The sequence below is a fragment of the Zootoca vivipara genome, chromosome 7 (assembly GCF_965207765.1).
Source record: "Zootoca vivipara chromosome 7, rZooViv2.hap1.1, whole genome shotgun sequence".
Lineage (NCBI taxonomy): Eukaryota > Metazoa > Chordata > Lepidosauria > Squamata > Lacertidae > Zootoca > Zootoca vivipara.
The window spans coordinates 6,738,049-6,757,409 of NC_142590.1; the positions used below are offsets into that span (position 1 = coordinate 6,738,049).

A 19,361-nucleotide genomic window follows, 5' to 3' on the forward strand; every position below is an offset into this window, starting at 1 on the left:
CAGCCCTCAACACCAGGCATAGGCAAACTCGGCCCTCCAGATGTTTCAGGACTACAACTCCCATCATCCCTGACCACTGGTCCTGCTAGCTAGGGATGATGGGAGTTGTAGTCCCAAAACATCTGGAGGGCTGAGTTTGCCTATGCCTGCTCGACACCTTTAAGAAACTACACTTCCCAAGAGTCTTTGGGGGGGGGGAAGCCACAACTATTTCAAATAGCATGATACTGCTTGAAATGCTTAGCAAAGATCTGGCCCAAGGCTGCGTGCACACTATTAAATGTATAGTGTATAGGCAGAAGTACCGTAGATGCTCCTGGTTGTGAACTTTACCCCGGGATGCAAGCAGAAGTCGCATGGCGGCAGCGGGAGGCCCCATTAGGAAAAGCGCTCCTCATGTTAAGAACGGTTTCGGGTTAAGAAAGGAATTCTGGAACGAATTAAATTCATAACCGGAGGTACCCCTGTAATAATAATAATAATATTAATATTAATAATAATAATAAATTATTATGGGCGGCTTCCAACAAAATATTTAAAATACAATAAAACATCAAACATTAAAAACTTCCCTAAACAGGGCTGCCTTCAGATGTCTTCTAAAAGCCAGGTAGTTGTTTATTTCCTTGACATCTGATCGGAGGGCGTTCCACAGGGCAGGCGCCACTACCGAGAAGGCCCTCTGCCTTACACTTTAGGTTGTGTCTGGGGATGTTTATTCAAAGGATTTCCCTGTACAGTATCTGTGTTCTTGTGGGGAGGGTGCCTCCAGCGACATTCAGTCAGAAGAGTACAAGTAACATACAGTGGTACCTTGGTTTGCAACCATTTTGGAATACAACTGTTTTGGATTGCAACCACGTCAAACCCTGAAGTGTGTGTCCCTTTTTTTTTTTGGATTGCAACCCATTTCTTTTGAATTACAACCTTTTTTTTTTAAGAGGCTCCATTGGCGAAAGCGCGCCTTGGGTTACAACCTGTTTTGGTTTACAACCGGACCTCCAGAACGGATTAGGGTTGTACAACCAAGGTATCACTGTTCTGCAAAATAAGCAGCCAGCATTTGCACAGGAAACTCGCTTGACAGGCAAGAAAGAAGTGTGTGGCATTCCCCCTCCCCCCTCAAACTGCAGACTAGCATTGCTCACTTATGAGGCTAGACAGGACGGCTCTCAGACCAGGTGTGACTTCCCAGAAAGCAGCTCCTCTTTGCAAATGAAGAGTTGCTCCTGCCTTAGGTGTAAAAGCACCCAGGCCTACGATACAGAATAATACCAAGGGTGATTGTGGGGACACAGGACAATTGCTGACTCCATGTGTTTCAGGAGCTCTACTGATTATTCCTCAGGACCTTGGGCCCTCCAGATGTTCACAGAATTGTAGAGTTGAAAGGAACCCTGAGGGTCATCCAGTCCAACCCACTGCAATGAGGGAGTATTTCCTGCAATGTGGTGCTCAAACCCACAACCCTGAGATTAAGAGTCTCAGTATACCTGAAGGAGCGTCTCCACCCCCCATCGTTCTGCCTGGACACTGAGGTCCAGTGCCGAGGGCCTTCTGGCGGTTCCCTCACTGCGAGAAGCCAAGTTGCAGGGAACCAGGCAGAGGGCCTTCTCGGTAGTGGCACCCGCCCTGTGGAACGCCCTCCCAGCAGATGTCAAAGAGAAAAAGAACTACCAGACATTTAGAAGACATCTGAAGGAAGCCCTGTTTAGGGAAGCTTTTAATGTTTAATAGATTATTGTATTTTAATGTTCTGTTGGAAGCCGCCCAGAGTGGCTGGGGAAACCCAGCCAGATGGGTGGGGTATAAATAAATAATAATAATTCTCTACCAACTGAGCTACCCTGGGCAGGTGCTGAACAACAACTCCCACCAGCCCTACAGAGCACAATCAAGGGCCAAGGCTGATGGGAGTTGTAGTTCAGTAACATCTGGGGGGGGCAAGTTTCCCTACACCTGTTAGGTAAGGAAAGTACTGGATAAATCTACTGTTGGGGCAAAAAGTACATAATGCTCTGCAGAGAGGGAAGCACTGTGATGTACGTACTGTACTGTACTTTAAACTATGCAGTTGGATCCTGTCCTGCATACATTGCTCTAGGGAAGGATAAGAGAGCAACAAAAACAAACAGACTGTGTTTTGTCCCTTGCAACCAAGGGACAGATGCTTTATACTCGCTTGGTTTTTATTCTGGAGCTATGGACCCGTAAGGCAAGCAAAAGAGATGACCATAGTTTGGCCTGCAACGGCATCAGTTAACCACACAGGTGCAGCTCAGGTAAACTGTAGGAAAAGCTGGACAGGACTTGCAAAATAGGGAAAAGAAGAAAAGTAAAGAAAGCTGTTGACACCTGTCTGTCTCAAGAGACAATACAGGTCACCTCTGGGGGTGAAGCACTGAAGTGACCTCCCTGGCGCAAAAGCATATGGGGGACCTGGGCTGCCCAGAAAACAAGACCTCTCGGCCTCACTGATGTGGTCCAAAGGAAAGCAGAGCAATAGGACTGGCTGCAGGAGTTGCTGGAAGGAGGCGTACAAGGCATCATCAAGCCATTTTAGGGACTCCACTCCAGACTTGTGTTCACTCCTTACCTTAGCCTTTTCTTCTCCAGAAATCCCACAAGGCAGCAGAGGTTTGGGATCAGAGTTATCGATGGGCTAGCCTTTCCAGGTGGAGGAGCCCCACCTGCCCCCCTTCCCTCTACCATAGCTGCCAAGTTATCCCTTTCTTACAGGGATTTCCCCTTATGCTGAATAGGCTTCCTCGCGAGAAAAGGGAAAACTTGGCAGCTATGCTCTACAGCATGTGCAGAAACTGCCCTCTTGACTATTGAACCCTCTATTGGTCCTGTGCACTCAATCTGCCCGAATCTGTGTCTTTGCGTGCTGGGCAAGTCCATATCTCACTCTGGGTTTAATACCCATAGCTACTTTCACCTGGTTCATCCGGCAAGTCGAAGCCATTTCTCTTAGAATTTTGAAGTGTTGGGCATAGCTCTAGTGGCTTTAGCCCAAACGTAGCAGAGTTTTCCTGCACAATGCAGAAGCTAGTTGAGGTGGAAATGACTAGTCAGCTAGACGCAGAATAACTATTTACAGGATTTATTAAAAGAAAATAAAACCAGCAGTTTCTGCATACAAAGTAAAGCAAAGCAAAATAAAATAAATCCTTTCTCTCTCTCTCTTTCTCTCTCCAACCATACGCAGCACACCTACTCCTAACACCCAACAAGAAACAGCTGTGCTAGCATTCCTAGATAACAGAGTTCAGTGCTGGTCTAACCAATTAGAGAGTAGTTTCCAGGCCAGGCAGACCGTGGCTTTCTGCCAAGAGTAAATTGACACTGCCTTGAGTTAATTGTATGAAGCAAGAATCTGTAAGTTTCCCATGAGAACCAATTAACAGAAACTGAACAGTTTCCCAGCTTAGGAGCCACAGGAGCTGAGTGCAGGGTGGGGACCAAAGGTGGACAAAAACGACCCCCGAAGGAGCCTAACGTGCCCTCCGCCACCAGAGGAGATACCGTCCCCTAACACCCCTAAGTACCGTAATAGGGGGCCCTGAATTCTGCGTTTCCCCCCTTTCTTCTAGAGCTCGCTTTCATTTCCTCTCCGCTCGCCAGTCCGATCACCCGCACGCTTTACGCGGAAGCCAGCCCGCTTTAGCCTATGGGATTCCTCTCTGCGCGCTTCGCCCCAGTTTCGCCTCGCAGGCGCGGAGAGGGAGGCGGCGCCGGAGGCCAGCCGTGCGCGCTGGGCTTCTGCACGTGCGCTGCGCCGGGGCGGTTCGTGGGCGGCGCGTTGGGCGGCGCTGGCTGGCCGTGCTCCGCCCGCGGCTCCTCCTCCTGCGAGAGGCCGACGGACTTGTCGGCCGGGCGCCGGGCACTGGGCTGTGGACGGGCTCCTGGCCGTGCACCGCATCGTGCCCTTCCCCGCGTCTCGCTGCTCACCATGCCCAAGCGGCTCTCCCGGGCCCGGCCGGGGCTGCCCGCTGCCGGCGCCTTCCTCGCCTCCTCCTCCTCCTTCCGGCTGTTGCTGCTGCTGCTGGCGCCCGTGCCCGGGGCGCTCGGCGTCGGCCTCTACACTCCAGACGACTCGGTGGTGGTGTTTGCGGCGGACACCCTGGAGCGCAGCATCTTCAACTCCAGCAGCGCTTGGGTGGTCGAGTTTTACGCGTCCTGGTGCGGCCACTGCATCCACTTCGCCCCCACCTGGAAAGCGCTGGCCAACGACATCAAAGGTAAGGACGGCGACTTGGTTGCCGGTAGGGTGGTGGGACACCTGCCGGTGATGGCTGAATGGGAAGGAAGGGCACTCTGCACGAGCCCAGAGGCGCTCTTTCTCTTAATGCGCGCTGCCCGGTGATGGTTCTTGGAGAGGACTTCGAGACACAGAAAAGCTGCTTGCCGGTGCCCCTCTCCTTGCGCATCCTGGGGGCGCCGGCTCTTCTTCTTGTGACGTGGGAACTCCGTTGCGTTCTTATTTGTACGGTATTTAAACCTCCCCTGTTTGGGCAGTTAGCCCTCGAATCGGCTTGCGTGTCTTGCAGCGCGCGCGAGCGCGCAAGCCTCGCGGTGCCCAAGAGCGCTGACTTCCTGGTGCGGTTTTCCCCTTCCAGCGTTTCTCCCTGCCTGTTGATTCTCCCCTTCTGCACCCACCCAGGATCGAACTGGCAACGTTGACTTGAGAGGCACGGTTCTTCAAAAATATTTAAGGCTTCTCTCTTCTCTACACCTGACGTGCTTGATGAAACTTAAGTAAAGTAGAAACTCGGAAGCAGTCGGAAGGGAAGTTGAGATTCACTTTGGGGGGGGGCAAGGGGGAGCGAATGGTGAGGGCAGACAGCCTTTTAATACTAATTGTGTGCCTCCACTTCCCCCAGCAGTTGGGGCCAGGGGCGGAGCAAGAGGGGGACGGGGGGGGGGATGGGCCACCCCGGGTACCGCCCTGGAGGGGGTGACACGCAGGGCCCTCTCAGTTGTGTAGATTTCTGCCCTTGTGGGCATATGTCCCCATGAACTTTGTGTCGCTTTACGGTGCACCTCTGTTTCCCTTGGGGTAGATAAGCTACTTAGGTATTTCAGTGTTTCCTCCTCCTCCTCCCATTGTCATGTCAGTTTCTGTGTACTGTATCTCTTTACATCTCTACAGAAAGCGCGGGAGGATGCTGCGTTTAATGACCAGGATCTTATCCAAACTACTGCAAGGCCTCTTGCTGGCTGCTAGCCTAGCTTAGATGGCTTTAAACGGGGATGAGACTAAATGTAGGGAGGAGGACCAGTGTGTCATGGGCTCCATGGAGCACCAAGGTTCTGCGTTTAAGTGCTGCTTGTGGACTTCCTGGAAGTGGCTGGTTGGCTTGCTGTAGGAAACAGGATGCTGACCCAGGTAGACTTTTGATCTAGCAGAGCTCTCCTTGCAATATTTGCTAGCCAGCTATTTCTGCCCCGCCAGGGCTTACAATTCATTACTCTGCATCCCAGAACCGCTCTTGATGTTCTTGTGTGCAACTAACAGCAACTGGGTCCAGGGCCGTCTTAAGCATATCCGGTGCTGTGGTGCAAAGTTCCCTCCGGCGCCCCCCCCCCCCCCGTTTCCCAGAGTTTATTTATGATCAAACACTGGCCATTGGCTACGATCTCCTAGGATATTCTCCAGTCTTGTGTTCCTTCCCTGCAGCTTCTTTGCCATGCTTCTTGCGTTGTTTTGCGTTGCTGCGTCCGTGTGCTGCTTTGGTGTGATTCAATATGGCTGGAGCGGGAGAGCTTTCTGGTAACATGTACACGTTTATTACAGTATTACCATTATCCATATGTGCAACTGCAATTTAAACTTAATGACGACACCTCATAACAAACATAGCTAATTTAATTCATTCCAACAAATCAGAATATATACAGGCAACTCCCAGTTTACGTGGGGGTTACGTTCCGGGGCACCGTACATTTACATGAAATCACATATATTTGAAACACCATTGGAGAAGCCTGTGAACACTCGCTAAAGCCCTGGAAACCCCTGAAAAAACCTTTAGGAAACCAGTCGCACAACAGTCAGTGCCGGAGCTCCTGAGGTTGCACTTGCAAAGGTTCGTGGGATTGCTAAGCACATTCTTTGCCCTTTCTTGGCTCTCTTAGGGCCGCTTTTGCTGTTTTAAAAGTGACTTCCCAGCTCGACACAATGTGCACATGTGCATCGATTGGACATGCATCCGTTGGTCTTTGCCTCTTATATAGCCAGATATACCATAGCTATATTAAAATGGAAAGCGTAATGCTGGCAGTCAACAAAAGAGGTTTAAAGACTGTCTCAAGGCAATTAAGAAAAAAAGTAGTATAAACACCGACAATTGGGAAACAGTGGCCTGCGAGCGCTCCAACTGGAGAGCAGCCTTTACCAAAGGTGTCATGATTTTTGAAGTTGCAGGTAGGTAGCCGTGTTGGTCTGAGTCGAAGCAAAAATAAAAAAATTCCTTCAGTAGCACCTTAAAGACCAACTAAGTTTTTATTTTGGTATGAGCTTTCGTGTGCATGCACATCTGACGAAGTGTGCATGCACACGAAAGCTCATACCAAAATAAAAACTTAGTTGGTCTTTAAGGTGCTACTGAAGGAATGATTTTTGAAGACGCTCGAACTCAGGATGCAAGGGAGAAACGTGCTAAGAGGAAGGCACGCTTGGCAAATCCACACCGTGACCAACTCCCGACCGGAAACCAATGTCCTCACTGTGGAAGGATGTGTGGATCCAGAATTGGCCTCCACAGTCACTTACGGACTCACTGTTAAAACCAAGACAATCTTACTCGGCAAAGAAAGAAGCAGATATATCAATGGACTTAGTAGCTGCCGTGTGATTATTTCTACGGTACAGGGTAGGGTTAAACTGCATCATAAATTCTCTTTGAGTTATGACTTCATCGATTCAATGCACAACACTGGATCGTTCCTGCTGTACTTTTTCTGTTTTTGGCTCCCACTCCTTTCCCTCAGCTAGTTGTGTGGTTCTTACTCGTGTTTCAGTAAGTGAGTGCCTTTGGCTTTGCAGTTTGCAGTCTATTGTGTCTCTTGTCACGTCATATCAAGGTGTCTTCGCCACAATCCTTTTCCTCTTGTGCTGAAATGCCTGTCTGGATTCAGCAAGGGAGAAGCATATATCCAGAGACAGTTGATGCTTGTCAGGTTCCCTAGTGAATCAGTAGCCAAGGTGCAAGGAATGCATTTGCATGTGATGGAGGCATCTGGTCGTGATCTACGGAAGAGTTGTGCATTTCTATCTATGGAAATGTGCAAACCTAACCACCATATAGGGACCCAGGTGGCGCTGTGGGTTAAACCACAGAGTCTAGGGCTTGCTGATCAGAAGGTCGGCGGTTCGAATCCCTGCAATGGGGTGAGCTCCCGTTGTTCGGTCCCAGCTCCTGCCCACCTAGCAGTTCGAAAGCACATCAAAGTGCAAGTAGATAAATAGGGACCGCTCCGGCGGGAAGGTAAACGGCGTTTCCGTGCGCTGCTCTGGTTCGCCAGAAGCAGCTTTGTCATGCTGGCCACATGAGCTGGAAGCTGTCTGGGGACAAACGCCGGCTCCCTCGGCCTATAGAGCGAGATGAGCGCCAAAACCCCAGAGTCGGACACGACTGGACCTGATGGTCAGGGGCGCCTTTACCTTTACCTTTAACCACCATTTTGGCTTCTGTGTGTGTCATTTGACTAAAACCGTGGTATCTGTTCATACCTGGAAACTTTTGGATCTGATGCCCCATAAGCACTATACATTTAAAGCAGGATCCTGCCACTTTTCACGGGAACTGTAGTTTGTTAAGGATCCTAAGTGCTGTTAGAAGACCCCTATTCAACTCGCAGGGCTACAGTTCCCAGAGTTCCCTGTGAAGAGGGATTGATTCTTCAGCCACTCTGTTTAAAGTGGTATGAACCTGCCTTTAATGTATATTGCAGATGGGGCCCAATTGTCTTGTACAATGCCAACAGAAAAATTCCTTCAGTAGCACCTTAAAGACCAACTAAGTTTATATTTTGGTATGAGCTTTCGTGTGCATGCACACGAAAGCTCATACCAAAATATAAACTTAGTTGGTCTTTAAGGTGCTACTGAAGGAATTTTTTTATTTTGCTTCGACTCAGACCAACACGGCTACCTACCTGTAACTAATGCCAACAGAGGTATTGTTATCGGGCAGCTTGTGAACCGAATGAATGTGATCAAATCTTGAATTCAAATCTCTTCCCTGACATGATCTCACGCACTGATCTCAGGCAAGCCACTGTATCTCAGCCTCAGTTTCCCTTCCACCACCCTGATTTCTGTATGGAGAAAATATTGGCATACCATGCATTACTGAGATAAAAAAAAGTATGGCATATGCTTTGGACAAAAGCAGTTGACTTCTTTGGTCAGGAGTGAGTGACCAAAGTTTGCTATTGTTATGCGCAAATTCTAAAAGTGAAAGGTGCAGAACTCTGGTTTGGGGCTGGGCTATTCCCTTATCTCTGCTAATCTGAGCTAGCAGAGATTCCAGACTAAAAGCAAATGGGAGATTATAGCCCCCCCCCCTGAGGACAGTAGAAGGATGAAGGTTGAAAATAATCATGTAAGGCTAAGCAGAATTACACACACACCCCATTTTAAATGGGGCTCCTTCCTCAGACTGTTGAATGAAATAGATTGTTTGGTGTGACTTCTTGTTCAATCCCTTCCCATATGAAAACTAAAGGTGATATGATCACATCTACTGTAAGTTGTATACACACTGTAGTTGCATGAAATGTATTATTGTTACTTTAGTTTATCACAAAAAAAAGACAACCACATTTTCTTTGGGATTTTTCTTGCACCGTCTAAAGTGATTAACTATTGTCATAAGACAGATGCGTCAACTCTTGCCAAAAAACAACACCACCTATCTGGAAGTTTGTGAAATGTTTACAGTGACGATAGGCGTTAAGAAGTTAGATCAGCTGTTCTAACCTTACAGGTTAGATGATAGATCATCCACTGTTAACACGTAATACATTAAAAAAGGTCAGTGTGTGACTTGTTCTTCTTGTTTGATTAAACCAGGCAGAAGATTCAGGTTGTCTAGATAGAACACTGATTATTTGGGGCCAGTTTGCGCATTCACCCCTTTCAAATGGGAATGGACTTCTTGAATTGAATTTCAGGCTGCAGATTGGGACATTTGATGTTTCTCACACACACACACACACACACACACAGAGAGAGAGAGAGAGAGAGAGAGAGAGAGAGAGAGAGAGAGAGGAGAGAGAAGAGAGAAGAGAGAAACTCTTTGCACATAAAATAAGAAGGATTCACCCTCCTTATGTGATGTTTACTATATGCAGGCTGAATAGATCATATTTTTAAAAGGGGAACTAGGATGCTCACCAGAGGCCTGAAATGCTACAGTCCAGGAAAATGTTTTACTGTTGGACTCAGCAGAATGCTTAAACCAGCTGGTTCAGGGGTGCCCAAACTTTTTTCAAAGAGGGCCACATTTGATGAAGTGAGCATGCGTGAGGGCCGACCAAAGTTGTTGAGCTTTTTTTTGGATTGAAGTTGTTGAGCTTTTCTTACAATGTTACCCCAAGGTTGTTGAGCTTTTCTTAGGATTTTACACAGGGGCTGGATTAAATTATCCCCCAGATTAGCCCCCAGAACGGACTTTGTGCATGCCTGCTTTAAAGAGGCCTGGGAAGACTCCAGGGCTAGAGGAAGGTTATTTCTTCTATATGCCACCCTGTGCTCTTCCGCTTGTGTTTCTGGCTGATGCTAGAGATCAGCAGGGTGGCCCCCATATTTTCCAGCACCCCATTTACCTAACCTGTGAGGGCCACGTCGTGTGGTGGCCTGGCGTGTTCAGTTCTGCCCATATCGCATGTGTGCTAAACCTCTCCCTAACAAAATGGGCTTTGGCACACAGGCGTTTATGTTTCAATAAATGCGTTAGCTTTCACAATGCTGTGCGACTCTTCTCAGGCTTACCTTAAAAATTATCTAAGAGGGCGGACAATTCTGAGCTAGTTGGCTCAATGGTCTGATTCGGTATAAGGCAAATTCTCAAGATGGAAGATTAGATGCAGGCACATTTCAAACCAAATTTAAGCTAAATTGGCAAACTTCCACCAGATTTCCACCCCAGTCTTGCAAATAATTATTCCTAATGGTTCCCCTCCCTGCTCTGTTTGACGGACTGTTCTCTTGCTGCATTGACAGTAGCCATCCATACTATATTCCCAATTCCACCTGTACTGGTACGGCTGCTGCCTTGCTTCTGTCATTGGGTCTTTATTTGTGGTTTAAATAAACCAAAATCAACCTCTCTGGCTTGTGGCCTAGAAGTCTTCCCTTGAACCACAACACTCTCATATAAATCAGCCTACTTATGCTTCTAAGCTGAAAGTCCTGATTCAGTTCATTAATTTTAATCAATTCGACTTGTACCCACACTTAACTCTGAGCAGAACGACTCCGTCTTGGACCGATTAAGACATGTGCCATTAAAACGTTGTATCCAGACGGTTTCTTTTTACAAGGCTGCAACGGCATTGCTTTTCATCTGTGCAATCTCATAGCCTTCGGTTCCCAGCTTTGTGATTAGTTACCGTATGTGTTTTTGGTATGCTGCAGCTAGCAGTTTTATGCACTCTTGGGATTTTTAAAAAACCTTTTATAGAATTCCCTTGAAATTATTTCTTGCTTCTTCTCTATGCTCTTAGCAGGCCTAGAACCCTGCTAAGTGGTTTGAAGTGTATTTCCAGTGCAGATGCATAAGTTTTTACTCTTTTCATGTATGTTGTGTTTCAAAATGGAAGCAACCACGATAGCTATGAATTCTGCACCCAGGGAAAATGTGTGTGTGTGCAACATTGACACACACTTCCTTAATGCCACATCCCCACTTCATCTCATGCCATTCTTTGGTTTGGATATGTGCACAGAATACTTTCCACCCATATATGCTGGTACTTTTCTTGCGGATTCGACTCTGTTTCCAAGATTCGAATACATTATATTTTTGCTTTTAAATTCTTGTCAACTTGGTTTAAAGCAGTCGCGACTGCAGTGAAGCACAACAGACAAGCTTCAGTCATATACAGTGGAACCTCGGTTTACGAACACCTCGGTTTATGAATTTTCGGTTTACAGACGCCGCGGACCCATCTGGAACGGATTAATCCACTTTCCATTACTTTCAATGGGAAAGTTCGCTTCAGTTTATGAACCAATTACACCCATGCTTCAGGTTAAGTACTCCGCGGACCCGTCTGGAACAGATTAATCCACTTTCCATTACTTTCAATGGGAAAGTTCGCTTCAGTTTATGAACAGACTTCCAGAACCAATTGTGTTCATAAACCGAGGTACCACTGTATCTTTATGCATTTTGACACCCCCCCCCCTTTGCACAACAAGGGTCTACCAATAAAATAAATGGGATAGATTATTCATTGTGGATGAAAGAGAGCCTTTTCTTCTTGGACAATGAACGTGTGTTTGAATGTTGCAGGCGGAGCCATTGTACTTTGCCGGTCAAAAACCACTTGCTCTCAGAGGCATCTTTCCCAACTCTTCCTGTCCTTTATCTGTAACATCTGTGAAGTGTGATGAACTTTTATCAGACGTTCAGAAACTCCCCATTTATCCAGGAGCCACAGTGCCCATTTTAAAATGGCAAGCAGGCCCGTTTCCAAGGCTTCGCCTGTTCGAGACTTCCAGGTGTTATGATGCCACCTTTGCATATGAGCGACAATGTCTCCGCCCTGCCATTTTCGGCTTTCCTCGACTTAATGCCTGCTTCCACCCAAAGAGACACTGAATCAAGACACACCTTTGCCCCAGTACATTCATATCTCCTCCCTCTGCCAGCTGCAATTTGGTTAGGGCAGGGGATCCCAACAAAATTTTCTCGAGGACCCGTCATCGAGCCGCTATTGTGACAAGGACCCCCATTAATTCCTAATCCTAAAATTAAAAAGTGAGAGTCAAATTAAGAGTCTTTTTATGTTTTATATTTATACGTTTTTTACAGTTACAACAGAGTACTCCATCAGTACAGTATACAGTTAGTTTTAATTTTCAGTTCTTAATGAGATGAGTTAAATCTGTCCTTTGAGTCCATTATTTCTGAAATATTAGGTTCCAAACTTGAAACTTTCACTCTGAAATCCGACCGCATGTCGAGCCGATTCCTATATTTGTTTTTCATGAAACACATGGAAGAAAATGCTTGCTCACACCGATATGTGGTTGCAAATGGAAGGATCTTTTTCATTGCCTTATCTCCAAGTTTCTTGTAGTCCTTGTGGCATACAGTAGAACTACTGCCTCTATCTAATTCTAGTTTTGCGCTAGACTCTGCTCATGCAGGAAGCGGCCAAAACAAAAAATCTGTTATCATACGAAATATATTTAATATATTTTTTATTCTAATAGGATCTTGAGGACCCCTCTGGCATAGCTCGCGGACCCCTGGGGGTCCCCGGACCACCTGTTGGGAACCACTGGGTTAGGGACCTACACAGAACAAGATGGTGGGGTTTGGGGAAGTCTGTCGTTTTGTTTCTCATGCCACAGAAACCACTCTTAGAAACTTCACACCCACCTGAGCAACATACCCGATATTGAGCTTATGCTTTGGGTGAATAAATGGCATTGTGGGGTCAATAATAATAATAATAATAATAATAATAATAATAATAATAATAATAATTTATTTATACCCTGCCTATCTGGCTGGGTTTCCCCAGCCACTCTGGGCGGCTTCCAACCGAATATTAAAAACAATACAGGGGCAAGGTGGTAAAGGGGCAACAACAAAAGGATTACACTATTATGTGTGTTTTTTTTGTTTGCCACAAAGTATATAATAGAAAAGGGGGCAACAATCATTTTAAAGGTTGTTTAAAAGGTTGTCACATGGAAGATGGAACAAGCTTGCTTTCTCCTGTTCCGGAGGGTAGGACTTAAACCAGGCATCCCCAAACTTCGGCCCTCCAGATGTTTTGGGCTACAATTCCCATCATCCATGACCACTGGTCCTCTTAGCTAGGGATCATGGGAGTTGTAGGCCAAAACATCTGGAGGGCCGCAGTTTGGGGATGCCTGACTTAAACCAATGGCTTCAAAGTTATGAGAAAGGAGATTCCGACTAAACATCAGAAAGAACTTTCTGACTGTAAGAGCAGTTCAACAGTGGAACAGTGGTAGATATTTAAGCAGAGGTTGGATGGCCATCTGTCAGGGATGCTTTAGCTGAGATTCCTCCATTGCAGGGGGTTGGACTAGATGACCCTCGGGGGTCCCTTCCTACTCTACGATTCTAGGGTTCTGCGAAATTTCAATACCCTGCTTTCATTGGGAGTATTATTGGGTGGGTGGGTGGGTGCGATAAATACCAGTGGTGAGCAGGGGTGGAGCCCACGATGGGCAGGGCCCACCCCCTTTCTTTCTGCTACCCCCTTTTCTGGCCCTGCTACTTATTTATTCCATTTATACATGCAAAATTTCTATACCGCTATATCAGAGCTTAAAACTGGATCCCATGGCATGGCAGGCTTGCGCAAGTAAAAATGTTCCAATGGCAAAAGAAAGCACTAACATGCCTAACATGTAGTGGCGATTAATTCTACAATATGGGGGGCTGCCCTCTTGGGCGGATGCCATAAAGTATAGTTAGCATGGAATGAGGCATCAGGTTCTGTGGCCCTGCTCTATAGGAATATTTTGGAAGATTATGTAATCTCTTTATTTCATTTCTATGTAAGTGGATGTAGTTTTCTTGCATTTTCCCTCTCCCATTATTCTCTAGTCTAAATTAAGAGATGGCCTGGTGTGTACTCAAATCTGGAGGCTCCTCGCTTATGGCCTAATAATAGGTCTGTGCATCCTCCAGAAATGTATTGCCAATCGCTTTGTTATTTGATTGCCGCAATTAGGACTGTCTGAACCACTTGGCAGCCGTGGAAGTATTGCCATCTCTGGGGTGGAGTGCATCGGCTGATCAAAAAGGTCCGCTGTGCTGGGTCAGGGCAGGAAGTGAGGAACATTTCCATCCCTTTGAGGTGGCGAGAGGGAATTGTAAGCATGGTGACTTGATTCTGCCTTTGAGTGGACTGAGTCACCCCTCTTTCCTTTACGGGAAGCGATCCTGCAGATTTCTATCATTAGGGCAACTGGCACTTCGAGGTGGGTTGAAATCTAAAGGCCTACGGTGAGAGCCAGTGCGGTGTAGTGGTTAAGAGTTGTAATTTGGGGAACCGGGTTCGCATCTCCGCTCCTCCACATGCAGCTGCTGGGTGACCTTGGGCTAGTCACACTTCTCTGAAGTCTCTCATCCTCACTCACCTCACAGAGTGTTTGTGGTGGGAGAGGAAGGGAAAGGAGATTGTTAGCCGCTTTGAGACTCCTTCAGGTAGTGATAAAGCGGGATATCAAATCCAAACTCTTCTTCTTCTTCTTCTTCTTCTTCTTCTTCTTCTTCTTCTTCTTCTTCTTCTTCTTCTTCTTCTTCTCCTTGTCTCGATCTGGTTCGTAATGCTGATTCTAAAGCCAGTGCTGGCCAGAATGTGTGTTTTACAGAGGCCTCCTCTGCTATACCTTCTGCATAAACCACGATCAAAACTCAACATAAATTAGCACCCAGTGGTACATTAGAGAAAGGTGTTACCGGTAATTACCACAATTTCTGCTGCCTACTTTAAGGAAGTGTCTGCTGTGTTGACTTCCTGCTAAAACAGGTGTGTGGGGGGTGGGGTGGGGTGGGGTGGGGGAATATGCAAGCTTCTTTCAGTCGCAGCCAGCATGGCTCATGGTCAAGAATGATGGAAGTTGTAGTCCAATTGCATCTTGAGGGCAACAGCAAGATGTCCCCCCCCCCGGTGCTAAAGGACCTAGCTTACCCCGTCTTTCCAAAGCCCCTAAACCGGGGATTGTATGAGTGAATGGGTTGCCTCAAAGAAGGGAGACAGGTTTTTCTCCCATTTTGCAGAACCGAGGGAGAATTAGGCATGGCCACCCCCCAGACTTTGAGGAAGATACGGTATATCTCTCTGCTCAGCATTCCTTGTTCCATGGGCAGATGGCAAATTGCTGCTTGAGTTTAGCATAGCTGTGGGTAAATGCAAATGAGTGTTGCTCTGGGCACCAGGAAGTTTGTTATCTTTGGTAAGAGATAGTTAACCTGTGGAACTTGCTGCCAGGGGATGTTGTGATGGCTGTAATTATACTGTATGTCTGGGTTTCTTTTCTTTTTTTCTTTTAAATGTTGACATACATTTGTGGATGACGGGTACGTTAATAGTTTTGATAGCCAGGAAGATCAGGGACGATAGATTTCCGTTTTATGGTGTTCCTGATCTGAGGGTTAGAATCTGAGGAGAAAACACTCATCCTAGAGCAGGGGTCAGCAAACTTTTTCAGCAGGGGGCCGGTCCACTGTCCCTCAGACCTTGTGGGGGGCCGGACTGTATTTTGGAAAAAAATATGAACGAATTCCTACGCCCCACAAATAACCCATAGATGCATTTTAAATAAAAGGACACATTCTACTCATGTAAAAACACCAGGCAGGCCCCACAAATAACCCAGAGATGCATTTTAAATAAAAAGGACACATTCTACTCATGTAAAAACATGCTGATTCCCAGACCGACCGGGGGCTGCATTGAGAAGGCAATTGGGCCACATCCAGCCCCCGGGCCTTAGTTTGGGGACCCCTGTCCTAGAGGGCTGAATCTGTATTTTACAGCTGGAGCATTGTGGCCAAACATTTTCCAAACATTTGCTTTTATGCATAGACCTCCTAATCTCACCCATCGGGAGTCCACACAGTAGTTTTTGTAGCCTATGCATTTCTGCTTCAAGTTGGCTTGTCAGTCAGCATAGATGGTCATGTCTATTTCTACCCACACTCTAATAACCAGTTTTAAATGTTATCTGCCAGGCATGCCATGATTTTGAACTTTAGGAGCCCACATCATTACAGACACAGGCTGTGATAAGGCAGGAATGGAATTGCCTCAGCAGCTTGGAACTGCGTTGCAGTGTTCTGGAATGATGAGATGAATTCGTTATAAGTGCTGTAAACTTAAGCCAAATTAAAAATGGACAGCAGATTTTTAAGAATAAAAGTTAATTGCATTTAAGTATTCAATGTATGACCAGTGGCAATTGTATTAATCCAGGAGGCAATGCTTGCTTTAAGATCATGGATGCTTTAGGACGGAATCCCACATTGCAGGGGATTGTACTAGAATCTCAGGGGTCCCCAGACTTACCCGGCTTTGGGCCGGTGCCCGCCGCGCCGTAAGAGCGGGCGACGGGGGTCATCGCAGGCCGGATTGGGAGGCCAATTGGGCCGCATCTGGCCCGTGGACCGTAGTTTGGGGACCCTGTACTAGATGACCCTAGTGAATAGCCTTCCAACTCTGCTATTCCTATTATATGATTCTATGAATCATATTGACTAATATGTGGGTTCAATCAGTCAATCAAAACTCACAGTACGTGTTATGTCGTGAGTGCGATTTCAGCTCTTCGTGAAGTCAGCTCTGAGTAGTGAGTCAGCATACTAGCAAGGAACTGCTAGGAGTCAAGTATAACAAGAACAGTCTTCTTTATTGCAGTAGGAATCTTGACTGACTGGAGCTCCTTTTATACTCTCAGGAGCAGGGGTTGGGAAAAGGATACATTTAGATTTTGGCGGGACCCTATCAGAGTGAGGATCCAAATTGTGCTAACAAGTTAACCAATAGCAACTGTCACCGCACCCATTTGAATCGCCCTGGAGCGGGAAAGGTAGTTGCAGGACTAGCAGAGAAACTCATGTACACAAATTAAACCAATACATAACAACGAATCTCCAGATGAAAGTTGTAGTGCACAAAAAAGCTGCAATAAATGTGTTAGTCTAAAGGTGCAGGTGGTGCTGTGGTCTAAACCATTGAGCCTCTTGGGCTTGCCGATTGCAAATCCCCCTGACGGGGTGAGCTCCCGTTGCTCTGTCCCAGCTCCTGCCAACCTAGCAGTTTGAAAGCACATCGGGGCAAGTAGATACTGTAAATAGGTACTGCTGTGGCCACTGGTCCCATCACCTCCTAGCAAATAGAAGGGGAAGAAATGGAGGCAGTGAGAGATTTTACTTTCTTGGGCTCCTTGATAACTGCAGATGGTGACAGCAGTCACGAAATTAAAAGACGCCTGCTTCTTGGGAGAAAAGCAATGACAAACCTAGACAGCATCTTAAAAAGCAGAGACATCACCTTGCCTACAAAGGTCCATATAGTTAAAGCTATGGTTTTCCCAGTAGTGATGTATGGAAGTGAGAGCTGGACCATCAAGAAGGCTGATCACCGAAGAATTGATGCTTTTGAATTATGGTGCTGGAGGAGACTCTTGAGAGTCCCATGGACTGCAAGAAGATCAAACCTATCCATTCTTAAGGAAATCAGCCCTGAGTGCTTACTGGAAGGACAGATCGTGAAGCTGAGGCTCCAATACTTTGGCCACCTCATGAGAAGAGAAGAATCCTTAGAAAAGACCCTGATGTTGGGAAAGATTGAGGGCACTAGGAGAAGGGGATGACAGAGGACAAGATGGTTGGACAGTGTTCTCGAAGCTACGAACATGAGTTTGACCAAACTGTGGGAGACAGTGCAAGACAGGAGTGCCTGGCGTGCTATGGTCCATGGGGTCACGAAGAGTCGGACACGACTAAACGACTAAACAACAACAACAACAAGTGGCGGGAAGGGAAATGGTGTTTCCATGCACTCTGGTTTCCTTCATGGTGTTCCGTTGCAGCAGAAGCGGTGTAGTCATGCTGGCCACATGACCGGAAAGCTGTCTGTGGACAAACACCAGCTCCCTTGGCCTGAAAGCGAGATGAGCACTGCAACCCCATTTGCGACTGCCTTTGACCATCCAGATGTCCTTTACCTTTACTTTTTTACCTTGGCAAGACTCTTTGTTGCTCCAGCTTTCCAAAGTTTCTGTGGCTTGGACTTTGAGATCACAAGGATAGGGTGTTATTCAACTACAGAGGAGTCTCTGGCCTGGTTCACACACCTCCCTAAGCCAAAGTTGAACTATAATTTAACTTTATTAAACCATAGTTTATTAAGCTAACCATGCTTAAACCGCAAGACACCCCACAGACAAACCGTTTTTCGTGTCCCCCCCTCCCCACCTGATACCCCAAAAGCCCCTTGCAGCACCCTCACTTTGCCATGCCCCTTCCCATTGGCTAAATGAAAGAGCAAGGGGATAGGAATCTTCTCACATTTTCTTTTCCCATGGCCATTCGCCATCAATTCCCTTCCTCCATTAAAGATCAAAAATCTTAGCAGTGTAGACCACAAAACATGATCCAGCCAAAACTGAGCAAGGGATCCCGTTGATTCCAGTGATCTCACCCTCCCATTGAAATGAATGGGACCAGTGACTGCTTGTGCCTTTCATTTTTTAAGAGACAGATTTAAAATTCTCAGTGTTTTGGTAACAGATTATGGTCCCCACAAGTGGCTGTAATTTCCTGACCTTTATGTCTCTCCATTGATGTCCTGGTGGTGTTCATTCTTATTCATATGAGCCATACCTTTTAGTCTTGCATTCATTAGTAATGATTTGTGCTACATAAACCTTTTATGTGCCTCAGGGATAACAGGCGGGGAAGTACCGTAATCTTTTTTTCTGCTCCATTGATGTGTCTCTCATCTGTGTTTTGGGGAAAGCATAACCTTTTGTAAAGGAAGTAAATCAATCGTGCACTGAAGACAAACAGGTACAATTAGTTTCCTTCCTTGTCAATTAGTTGCCTTCCTTGTAGGGCAGGGGTCGGCAACCTAGGGCCCATGGGCCACAAGTGGCCCACAGGGGTCGTTTAACCCATAGCTGTCAAGTTCTCCCTTTTTTAAGGGAAATTCCCTTATGCTGAATAGGCTTCCTTGCGAGATACGGGAAAACTTGACAGCTATGGTTTCACCGGCCCACGAGCCACCCGCTCGGCGAGTCTCCATGCGCTGCGCCAAACCGGCACAGGGACTCACTTTCATGGTGCCAGAAATCGCGTCTGCGCAGACGCCGGAAATTGTGGCTGTGCACACTATCTGGCCCACGGAGGGATCTCCGCTGGAGTGAACCAGCCCAGGCGAGGTAAACCTTGCCAACCCCTGTTGTAGGGAGTCCCCTTTTCAGTTTCCTTTCAATGGGATGTCAAGGGTGCTGCCAAAACACCCTGGACTTCTCCACTGATCATGCATTGCTCAGTCTACACAGATTCGATTTCCACTCCACGCTTCGGAATCTGCGTTTCTGTGTGCATGTTTTGAAAGAATCCGTTTGG

General features: G+C 46.8%; 1 protein-coding gene across 1 annotated transcript in view; it reads left to right on the forward strand.

Moving 5' to 3' along the window:
• The first annotated feature begins 3,098 nt into the window (after window positions 1–3,098).
• Window positions 3,099–19,361, forward strand: part of QSOX1 (quiescin sulfhydryl oxidase 1) — a 93,489-nt gene continuing 77,226 nt past the window's right edge. The window contains exon 1 of the mRNA XM_035122015.3: window positions 3,099–4,244. Within this exon, the coding sequence (XP_034977906.3) occupies window positions 3,674–4,244 (571 nt within the window). The 5' untranslated portion in view covers window positions 3,099–3,673. The remainder of the gene's footprint in view (window positions 4,245–19,361) is intronic.